Below are 12698 nucleotides of genomic sequence, written 5' to 3' on the forward strand. Positions count from 1 at the left end.
TAAATCACCATATAAAGTAACCACCTAATATGGGTAGACAGTCAGACAAGGTTAAACCACCATATAAAGTAAACATCTAATCTGAGTTGACAGTCAGACAGGGTTAAACCACCATATAAAGTAACCACCTAATCTGAGAAGACAGTCAGACAAGGTTAAACCACCATATAAAGTAACCACCTAATCTGAGTAGACAGCCAGACAAGGTTAAATCACCATATAAAGTAACCACCTAATCTGAGTAGACAGTCAGACAAGGTTAAACCACCATATAAAGTAACCACCTAATCTGAGTAGACAGTCAGACAAGGTTAAACCTAAACAATCATTACATTCAAAATAACATACAATGAAATAAGCTGAGAATCAATTAGGTGTGGAACCACGTTTTATAATATCCTTTTTCTGATATTACATTTATTTCTGTCAAAATACATCAGATAACTAACGACAGGAAAGTATGATAGATCTAGACAAATCATTACTACTTCGATGAAAGGTCAATAAACCTCTTCAACTGATTTGGAATCAGCATATCTTCATTTCCTGCTGAAAAACTATTTTCAGTGATTATAAATGATACAGCAACCAAACTGGACAAGGCAGCATAAAATGACTTTTGAAAGATAAAAAAGACTATTCTTCAATAAAAATTAACAGCACCAAATGTAATGCACCAGATGAGCATTTTGACAATAAATGTCTCTTCAGTGATGCTTTATATACTTTAAAAATAAAAATAGTTAACATATGATAAAGCTCAAACAACATTTAACTGTAAAATAATACAATGTTTCAACGAAAACAAAACTACACAAGTTTAAGATATGGTACAATGTATTTGGCTTTCACAAGCAAAACAAATGGGTCATATGCTGACATATAAAAGTGCAATTATTATGACGTTATATGAAAATAAAGCACCTAAAATGTCTTTAATTCAACATACTTTGATTTCACAATTGTTTTGTCAAATAAATGGTGCATACCTCTGTTTTAATAACATCATACCTATTATTAGGTTAGACACTTTCAATTATTATTACAAGTAAACTTTATATGTTAAAACTATTTGGATACATAAAATTCTTAGTGTTTGTAACATCCAGTCAAGTACTGTAAATTCAGAAATTATTGCATTTATTATTGCAATTTTGTCATTTTAAACTTAAATGCGATTTTATTTTTTACAATTTTGAGAAAAATCCTGTTTAATTCATTTTAAATATTTCAAAATGCGAGTTTAAATTATTGCGTTTACATCTCTGTCGCAATTTTCCCAATAATAAAAACCTTGCATTAATTTCTGAATTTACAGTATATGCTGACGACTTCACTTTTATTAGACCTTTTGTTTGATATGATTCACCCAATAATCACTACACACATACTGAGATAGGTTAATTTGTTAACGGGTGCCACATGTGGAGCAGGATCTGCTTGCTAACCCTTTTGGAGCACTTAAGAGAAGACGCTACTAAGTTGTAAAACTTGTGTCTGATCCATTTGTCATTTTGAACGATAAAATAAGTTTAAACTAAAACTTAAGATCACCACCAGTTTTTGGTGGGGTTCCTTTTGCTTAGTCTTAAGTTTTCTATGTTGTGTCTTGTGTACTATCGTTTGTCTTTATGTTTTTTCTTTTTTATCCATGGCGTGAGTTTATTTTCAATCTATGAGTTGAGACCAGTAGTCAGCATTTTGGTGTTGACATGAATATCAATTGTTTGGTCATTTTTATAAAATTTTCGAAAAATTAAGGTTTTCCTGTCCCCAGGCATAGATTACCTTAACCGTATTTGGAAAAACTTTTTGGAATTTTAGGTCCTCTATGCTCTTCAACTGTTTACTTGTTTGGCTTTATAACTATTTTGATCTGAGTGTCACTGATGAGTCTAATGTAGACGAAATGTACGTCTGGGGTATTAAATTATAATCCTGGTAACTTTGATAACTATTGAATGTCACTCTGGTATCTTCACCCCTCTTTTGTTACATTCTATATTTATTGTGCCGAGCAAATAAGGTAAGTGTTGTGCTTATCTGGATGATAGTATATGATTCATCTTGCATGACAATTATCTAAACTGCCTGAATGTTCTGCAAGCTCAACCAATATATCATATAAATCAAAGGTGTCACTTTATTTTAGATCAGTTTATTTTACTATACAATCAGTAAATTATATACTGTTCTAAAAAACGTAGACAGCAACTGTTTCACAATAAAAACTTTTTTATAAAGATTTACAGGGACAGTGATTATTGACACTAAATTGTGGTTCCAGTAATTGTTAACATGGAAGAGTCAAAAAATTTACATGGACATGAAATGTAGAGATTTACTTCTCAAACTGTAGTATTATTTAATCTCCAAAATGCCTCCAGTAACTCATCACGATCTTTTTTTATCAGCATATCTTTTGGCTCTGAGTATGAAATATAACTTGTCTTCCTTCCAACATCTTTTTCATTTAAAATATCTACCATATGATCAACACTACACACTAGTAAGGTAAAAGTCACCTACAACATAAAATACATATTTAAAAAACAAATTTGGATGAGGAAAACTTAAGTTGGAAAAGACAGACAGGCAGACAAGAGGAACAATTGATTCTCCAGTAGCCTATCATCTACCAAGGGGCATACAAAAGAGATACTATCAGTTTTCATTATGATGTTTCTAAAAAAAATAATTTCCTCTTTTGATTGATTCACATTTTTGAATCCCATGCACTTTTATTACTTTTTGTAAAGTATAATATTGAACATAATTGAAGCCTGTATTATGTGTTTATATCTTCGTCCTTATGTCTTTAATGGATAGTTTTCACATCAATTGGCAACCTTGCCAAATCTCTTTATTTTTATATAGGGGTTAACATCACCACATATAACCTGTTCATTGAATCTATTAAATCACAGTGAACCAAAATATAATTTGGTGCATCCCCACACTGCTAAGTAAGATTTTGAAAGCGGGTTGATCATTGGAATAAAAAAAAAACCATAAAATAAGGAGAAGTCATGTAGTTGGGAATGGAACAACTATCTACCAGAATGTATTTAAGCAAAGAAACAATCATAACTGACAGAAAACCAACATCAAACAGATATTGGATTTTACATAGTCATGTTTAATTACTGACACATGCACAAAGTTTGATAATTGGTGATAAACAAATATTTTTTATTTTGTTGTATCATAATTTTCTTATGTCAGATAATGTAGCTAGTTTAATAATAATAATAATAATAATAATAATAATAATAATAATAATTCTTTATTTAAAGAGGGTTACACAGTTAGCTATAAAGCTAATCTTCCCTGAGGCCCTCATGAAATACAATGAAATATAACAAACAATTACAATAGTATTGGCATTAACAATATCATAAGTTTGAGTAAGTGTGTGAAAATTATTATGCGTATAAAAAACGCACAGTTTAATGTTCCGTCAAGTAATTTTTTAAATCTTTTTTGAATGAGCTTGTACTTGAGGTTGATTTTTTCAGGGGTATTGGTAAGTTATTCCATAAAATAGGAGCTATTGCCCTTTATAGTCAATTTTTAACCATTTTAGTAAATCTTAGTAATTTTTTTCAAAAATCTTTAACCCTGCCACATTCAGTATGTGTCTGTCTCAAGTCAGGAACCAGTAATTCAGTGGTTGTCTGGTTTTTTTTATTGTTTGTTCCGTATTTTGAACATAAATTAGGCTGTTAGTTTCTTGTTCGGATTGTTTCATATTTTCAATTTCAGTGCCTTTTATATAGCTGACTATGACGGTTTTTAAAATTGTTGAAGGCAGCACAGTAACCTAGTTTTTAATTTCTGTGTCATTTGGTCTCTTATGGAGAGTTGTACATGTCTCATTTGCAATCATACCACATTTTGTTATTTATATACATGCTTTTTTGTGCATTTATTCTTTTAAGGGTGTTTTTATCTGTTTCAAAATAATAAACTTTTGATAAACTGTTGTAAATTGATAGTATATAAATTAAGGAATTAAAAATTTATAACTAGAGGCTCTACGGAGCCTGTGTTGCTCACCTTGGTCTATGTGAATATTAAACAAAGGATGCAGATGGATTCATGACAAAATTGTGTTTTGGTGATGGTGATGTGTTTGTAATGAACATTCTTACTGCTTACAATTATATCTATCTATAATGAACTTGGACCAGTAGTTTCAGTGGAAAATGTTAGTAAAAATTTACAAATTTTATGAAAATTGTTAAAAATTTTCTATAAAGGACAATAACTCTTTAGGGGGTCAATTGACCATTTCGATCATGTTGACTTATTTGTAAATCTTACTTTGCTGAACATTATTGCTGTTTACAGTTTATCTCTATCTATAATAATTTTCAAGATAATAACCCAAAACAGCAAAATTTCCTTAAAATTACCAATTCAGGGGCAGCAACCCAACAACGGGTTGTCCAATTCATCTGAAAATTTCAGGGCAGATAGATCTTGACCTAATAATCAAATGTACCCCCATGTCAGATTTGCAAAGATATAAGCCAAAATCTACATTTTACCTTGGGCCTATGTTCTATTTTTAGCCATGGTGGCCATCTTGGTTGGTTGGCCGGGTCAACGGACACATTTTTAAACTAGTTACCCCAATGATGATTGTGGCCAAGTTTGGTTAAATTTGACCCAGTAGTTTCAGAAAAGAAGAAAAAACTTAACAGACGACGACACTGGACGACGACAGACAACGACGGACGCAAAGTGATGAGAAAAGCTCACTTGGACCTTCGGGCCAGGTGAGCTAAAAATCAGTAAAAAAAACTGTTCATGTACTTGTTTTTGAATAATAAGATCTTGAAATTTGGCAGGCAATAATTTTGTCCAGACTTTTCATACATATTACATCTGCACCATTTTTTTCTTTATAAAATAATGAAAAATAACAAAGATTTTATAACACTTTCAAATATGTTTTTTTAAACTATATATGTAAGAAAATTATGAAAAGAAAAATATGGGTTAGTGGAACATTTTTTTAATGGCACTACATCGATAAAACTAGAGGATTCTAATTATATGGCAAAAATTTAAAAACAAGAGGAGGAAACATCCTTAATATGAAAAGCATATAGTTAAAGTTTTTTGGATGTTTGTGCATTATTATATTCTGAACATTTGAATGATAATACATTCACATTTAAATACCTGTGTTCCAACAACAATCATGCCACTCAGGTATATTTTCCCATTTTTTATACATTTTTCTCCAAACAATTCATGGTCCACTACAAGTTCAGCACCATGTTGCCCTAGGAGCTTTTTACAAATTCTTTTATAGATTGAAGGCTGTTGATCAGTACTGCCATCATTGTCTTGTTTAATATCTGATGATTCTGACAATGATGATGATGAAAGACTCTCTGTAGTATCTAAATTCTCAGTTGACAACTTTTTTACCTATAAAAACAAGTTAATATTAATGATATGGTTCACTTTTAGCTTGTATTAATACAAACTATACTGTATTACCAATCTGGTTACAAGATTCCAACTGTTAAAAATAAATCCAATAAGGTGTGGTCAAAATTTCGTCCCATAAATTATTCTTGAAATCAACAGTATAATTTTGTGACACTTAAGTAATGAACAAATAAAGCAATGCAGTTTGAGGCTTTCTATACTAATTAACAAATTATTTGAAAAGAGCCATACCATGAATCATCATGATCATGATAACAGGATGACATATTAACATGATTAATCAAGTAATGATTTCATGAGTTTAATACCTTTTCATATGAAAGTTATCATGACTTACAATTTGCCTTAGCTGTAATGTTCAGCCTCTGATCTATTAAAAATGATGTAGTGTAAAAAAGATTATGTTTATATATCAAATTTAATACTAAGTTCATTTGAATCAAACATTTGGCTGCCTAACTGACAGTACCCTACATCTCTAATATCTTTACTTACATTTTGTAGGGCGAGTCAGTAGACATCTCTAATATCTTTACTTACATTTTGTAGGGTGAGTCAGTAGACATCTCTAATATACATTTTGTAGGGTGAGTCAGTAGACATCTCTAATATACATTTTGTAGGGCGAGTCAGTAGACATCTCTAATATCTTTACTTACATTTTGTAGGGCGAGTCAGTAGACATCTCTAATATCTTTACTTACATTTTGTAGGGTGAGTCAGTAGACATCTCTAATATCTTTACTTACATTTTGTAGGGTGAGTCAGTAGACATCTCTAATATCTTTACTTACATTTTGTAGGGTGAGTCAGTAGACATCTCTAATATCTTTACCTACATTTTGTAGGGTGAGTCAGTAGATATTCATATAAGAATCAAACTTTGGATAAAAAAGAAGACTTTTGACAGTGAATTTGTTCTATTGATCATGTTGATTGAATACAAAATCCTGCATTGATATGGTATTCAAACACTCTAATGAAATTCATTACATGTATACATAGATATAAAAAGATGTGGTTTGAGTGCTCCATCCAAGTCACAATTTACCTTTTATGGTTATAAAAGCCTAATTTTATAATGCACTTATTAATAATTTTGTCACTACTTACATCCACAACTGAAACAACATTTACAGCTTGATAATCACTAGCTTCCATTAGGTTACAGGGTAAAATAACAACATTTGCCTCTGAGGATACATTTTGTTGAAGAATATTTTTATCTGTTTTCCAGAGTGATCCCTCACTGAAAATAATTGATTAGAATTTATGCTTCCATTCTTATAATGAAGAAATTATTTGTGTGATTTCATCAAACAGCAACTAGATGTTTAAACACAAAACAAACAATATAGATACTAAATTGAAGAAATGTTAAAAAGTTATAACATTTAGAACTGCTTCAAGGAGCTGATATAGCTGAGCTGCTCAACTTTGGCAAATTCTGATGAGTCTCATTTTATTGATTTTTATTTTTTTCTAGTGTGCTATTACACCACTGTCTCAGGTCAGGAGAAAGTTGAGTTTATGTTTTACCTCGTCACATTGTGTCATTCCCAGGTCAGGTGCATATATAATGTAGCACAGACTGACAGTAATAGTGGTTGGTTGCAGTGTGCCATATCTGTTTTTTTTGTTAATTGATTTAAGCATAAAATAATGTTAGGTTTTCTTTTATTAGTGTTTCCCATTTAGTCATGCAAGGGCATTATATAGCATACAGTAAGAAGTTTACTCATTGTTATAGGCTGTGTAGGAACATAAAAAAAGAAGATGTGGTATGACTGCCAATAATGACACAGATGTTAACAACTATATATCACTATCCAACCTTAAACAATAAGCAAAACCCATACCACATACATGTTGGATAGCTATAGAAGGCCTCAAACAAGCAAATTAATGGCCATATGTACATGTATGCACAAAACATCCACTTTAAACTCAACAAATATAAAACAAGAATGTGTCCATAGTACATGGATGCCCCATACGCACTATCATTTTCTATGTTCAGTAGACCGTGAAACATATCTGATATCATCTGGGAAACAATTATTCCATAACCGTCAACCAATTCGTGATTGTGTCCGAAAATTTACGAAGGGATGATTTCAACTTCACCATTTGGACTCTTGGTTTAATAGCTTCCTTGTTGGCAGCAACCCTCTATCATGGATATCATGATAGGTAATACAAGCTCAGAAATATTGTATCAATTTGGAGATACTCCATATGCAGGCGCTGCTGGAATGTTGCTACATAGAAATGGAAAATTAACATTTGGGACGCTGAAATCATCTCATTTGTCAAAAAGTTTTGTTTTCAACCGACCATCATTGTCAATTTCAAGATGTAAGTCAAGATATGAGACAGACTTAACATTATATCAAATAACTGTTACCATTATTTAGTGATTACAATATCCAAGGTTTCATGGATTGCTTAAAAAAATCCTTATTTCCAGATATACATGTTGTACTATGATATATATGGACACCAAATGATGGTTTCTATTAACTTTCATATAATTGGGCTAAAATATTGAGGTTTGGGTAATCTTTTTTTAAGCACATGGACAGGTGTCCTGTTATAATAATTCATAGGACAGTAAGATCTTAACCTTATAAGTACCTTGGGTTCAGGTTACACATCTTCACAAAGTTGCAAAACAAATTAACAAATACTCTTTCTGGTACATTCAACAATCCTTGTTTACTTCTCATGATCTGTATTATATGGTGTACATTTCTCATGAATTGTTCTATCAGTCTGAAAAATATATTATTTCTTATGCAGCAAAAATACTGCAATCTGATTGGTTAATTACCCCGGTGTAAATAACACCCCACCCTGGTTCACCCCGGGATAAATAAAATTTTGCCAAAAATTTCAGAATTTTTTATTTTTTTTTTTGCCAAGAAAAAAAAAATAAAAAAAAAAAAAAAAAAAAAAATAATCAAAATAAAATGTTAAAAATTTAAAAAAAAAAAAAAAAATTTCAAAAAATTTTAAATAAAAAATATTAAAAAAAATTTTTTTTTCCGGAAAACTCAAACATGTCAAAGAACACAAAATTTTTCTGATTTTTTCCAAAAATGAGTAAAAAGTATTTTACAATGCGCAGCAACAAAGACATTGAAAAAAACGTTACACTGTAAATTTTTCATTACCATTTTTTCAATTTTACATCCTGGTTTCAAAATGAGTAAAGGAAATGTTCATAAGAAATAAATTCTATCTAAAAATGCTATGCCCTTGTTTGTTTACTATGCAGACTCTAATCAAAGCCTATGTATTTATCGTTACCAGTTTTTAATATTTATATCATTAAAATAAGCTTTAATTGTATGTTAAGTTGCTAGAAAAGTGTGTTTATCACACCATGTATATATGAATGTATAATTATCAGAGAAAAATTTAAAATATGTTTGATTTTTTTCCCCTCTGAAAATGACTGGCATGTTCATTTGTATAAAATGTATATACACATGATACATGTTCATCATAACACATATGCATGTAACATGTGTATAAAAACGAATGAAAATAGATTAAAGACCTAGATGCACAGATTGCTTCTTACACAACGGAGAATGCTCTATACTAAATGTTAAATATTTCAAATTGGAGATGTAAAAATTCCCAAAACAATTCCATAATACATCTTGTACATGGAGCAGATGCACATTTTCAACATGCATGTTCATGTACATATATATGTAACTTTCCTGTGAAGTTTCAGGGTTGAAAAATATCAGAGGAGTAGACCTTGTAACAAATTCTGAACCCACTTTAATCTTTCTGCCCAACAATTGCAGCATTGCCATACTTTGAACAGCATGGACAGGTTTTAGACTTCACCCAACCCAAACAAAAATCATATTACCCAGAATTACCATTTCCTGAGTGTATTGCCCAGCATTGCAAAACCCACAAGGGTCTTCCTACCCCAGTAATACTTTGACAACACGAATTTACAATATTATACTTACCCTACTGTATAAGGCTTTAGTGTCTCCCTGAAAATAAAAGCAACAAAAATATGAATATATATCTTAAAATACATACATGCATGACATGTACATGTACATGTATAGCAGATGAGCATACATGTAAAAAAGAAGATGTGGTATGATTGCCAATGAGACAATTGTCCACAAGAGACCAAAATGACACAGACATTAACAACTATAGGTCACCGTATGGCCTTCAACAATCAGCAAAGCCATACTGCATAGTCAGCTAAAAAAGGCCCCGATATAACAATGTAAAACAATTCAAACGAGAAAACTAATGGCCTTACATGTACATGTATTTATATAAAAAAAAAAAATGAACGATATAAAACTACATGTACATGTAGTTGGTTAGCATGGAAGTCTATCTTATATTTCCAAAAAAGTTCATTTATATATAGGTACAAAATGTATTGCTATGAAAAAATTGTGGTTGTACATGTTATTCCAAGTACCAGTAGTGAGTGCAATGGACATGAACCTTGAGAATTTACTTCTCTCAGCATGAAGGGTCATGAATTTAGATTGGTTTTCTGTTGACTACATATTATTCACACTACATGTACATATGCATTGATCTATGTAACTGTAAAGTATACATGATAGATATTTATGTACATGGCATTAATTACATAATGTACACTTGCCATGTGGTTTCACCGTTTGTGTTGCAGCGCTGCAGAAAATACATACATACATGTAAATGACATACATGTACATGACATACATGTACATGATTTAAAATGTTATATTTTTATTGGTAATTTTTTAAAGAGAATTAATTCTCAATTCAAAGTACAAATATGTACATGTAATTCAAATTTAATCAACCAGAATAAAAAAACAACAATCCTTATCATGCTTATACAGCTGACTACAACAATATAGGCAGTACAGTAGTTTTGCTCATTGTTGAAGGGTGAATGGTGACCGGTTTTGGGTACATTTGCCCTGTGTCTATTTGCCCTGTGTCAATTCGCCCTCAAGTTCATTCACCCTTGTTTTTTGTTCTCCGTACTTGTCTTTGATGGATTAATGATAAAAAAAAAACCATTTTGTTTTGATAAGCTTAGAATTAATAAAAACATTGATCATGTTGATGTAAGAATTGTAAATCATACACATGTAAAAAAGACTTACACGTTCATTTATTATTATACTCTGATCATGACATGTCTGAGACTGCTATAATTCAGGGTTCTCGCTAAGGATTTTTGAAGGCGAGTCCAGGGACTCGTCATTTTTTGCCATGGTGAGTCCAATAGCAAGTAGAAGATATTTTATTACAATATAATGTAATATTTTAGTCTCCAGGACCTAACAGATCAATGAAATGACATTAAATTAAGATTGCTTTTAAACTTTTGCTATAAAATGATGATATTTATGTTTATTTGTGTTCAGTTTATACAAAATATTTCAATCTTAATGCATCTGTGGACTCACCAGTTTTGAAAATGGTGAGTCCAGACAGATTTTGATGAGTCCAGAATATATACATCATGTACATGTACAATATGTAATACATGTGTTATAAAAGTCTCAGTTACATGTAAACTGTATAAATTGTCTGAATTGAATGACTTTGTCAACAAACATGACAATTGCAAATATCAGTTAAGATAAACACATTTTATTCCAGTATTCTACTATGCAAATCAAAAGGATAATTATTGATTGGTTGCAGCAATACAAATATTTGTCGAATTTTTCATCAAACTTGTGCCTTGAAAGCAGGAAATGGTCTAGTGGGACACAGGAAATAACAAAAAATTGAGAATTGCTTACATTTGTACGTTCATAGTGTACGTGATAGGGGAATCTGACAAAACAGTTTTATTACATGTACATGTAGCAGGATCTGGACTCTTTATCATGTCTATCATTTGGTCTTTGTGGGCAAGAGTTGTTTGGTTGGCAATTATAATTTATCGTCTTATTTTTAAAGTCAAACAAATCCTTGCACATACAAGATGGATTGTATTATCTCACTGATTGATGTTATCTTAGTGTTCAGTGTCAAATATTTCATTCATGTTCAGGGCTAGTTCATTATTGCTAGTGATTAATAATGTCTCAGTCACATTGAAAACTCAAGTCTTTACTTGCACAAGAACTGAAATTATCAATGCTTAAAATACCAACAAATTTAGATCATATATACCTAGTGTTTATAAATGTATCACTTTCCAAGTTACTTCTTACTTTTTCTGCCACATCAATATTTACTTCATTTGGAGAAAGTCTATATTTTCTACAATAATCTACCACTTCCTGGGTTGAAAACGAGAAATCTAAACTGTCATGTATACATGTAGTATATTCTTTCTCTTTTTCTGTTAATGGTTTAAACATATCGATATTGCTATACACAATATCCAGCAACTCAGACAGTGGTATAGACTTCTCACAGTAAAAAATGCCTAAAGAGTGAAGACAAGCGACATCCCATTGCGATGTACTTGAAGGCAATAGTCCTTTGCATTTGACTGTATACAGTAAGTCTTCGTCGTCATCCTCTGAGTCCGATTTACGTTGTAATTTTGATATTTTTCGTACGCGATTTCGTATTTTCCGCTGCTCAGCCATTCCGGAAGTAAACAAACAATGCATAAAAGAGAACCAAGTTCGGAACGGAACTACACGAAAAAACGGATTAGAAAGAAGACTTATAAGATAATGATCGATAATAATAATAATAAATACTTTATTTAAAGAGGGTAAAATCAGTTAGTACAATATTAATCTTCCCTGATACCATCTGAATAATTCAAAATATACAATAATATAATATATACATTTACTTGGATACTTTTTATGCAAAAGAAAAGGCGAAAAACATACAGAATAGGTTCATGAACATATTTTGTTAATGTCATATGTACAAGATAAATATATGGACTTTTATCTAATAGGTAAATTTCATCTGATAATTGCATTTTTAGTTTAGAAACAAGAAATTATAAAAACTGTGTTTGGACTGTTCTATCGTTTCTATCTTTTTTTTTTTATTTGAACAGGAATACTGTTCCAAAGAACTGTGACAGGAGTATTGAAATGTTTTTTTTTCATAAAATTTGTCAGTCTCGGACGTGGTATGAAAAGACAATTATTGTCCGATGAAGGCAAAGAATATCTTGCATTACCATTTTGGTTATTATTAAATAATTGACATAGATAATCATGCAGGTGTAAGACTATCTTATA

The 12698-nt window shown here is 30.9% G+C and overlaps 1 protein-coding gene across 1 annotated transcript; it reads right to left on the reverse strand.

Annotated features, from left to right (window-relative positions):
- Positions 1-819: 819 nt before the first annotated feature.
- LOC143045736 (uncharacterized) lies at positions 820-12087 on the reverse strand. Its single transcript, XM_076218451.1, has 6 exons — positions 11656-12087; positions 9468-9494; positions 8107-8244; positions 6583-6718; positions 5194-5445; positions 820-2525 (listed from the first exon to the last, which is right to left on the reverse strand). The coding sequence occupies exons 1-6, from the start codon at positions 12078-12080 to the stop codon at positions 2349-2351; spliced, it is 1155 nt and encodes a 384-aa protein (XP_076074566.1). The 5' UTR covers positions 12081-12087; the 3' UTR covers positions 820-2348.
- Positions 12088-12698: the final 611 nt, after the last annotated feature.

The sequence above is a fragment of the Mytilus galloprovincialis genome, chromosome 9, assembly GCF_965363235.1.
Source record: "Mytilus galloprovincialis chromosome 9, xbMytGall1.hap1.1, whole genome shotgun sequence".
NCBI classification, from domain to species: Eukaryota; Metazoa; Mollusca; class Bivalvia; order Mytilida; family Mytilidae; genus Mytilus; species Mytilus galloprovincialis.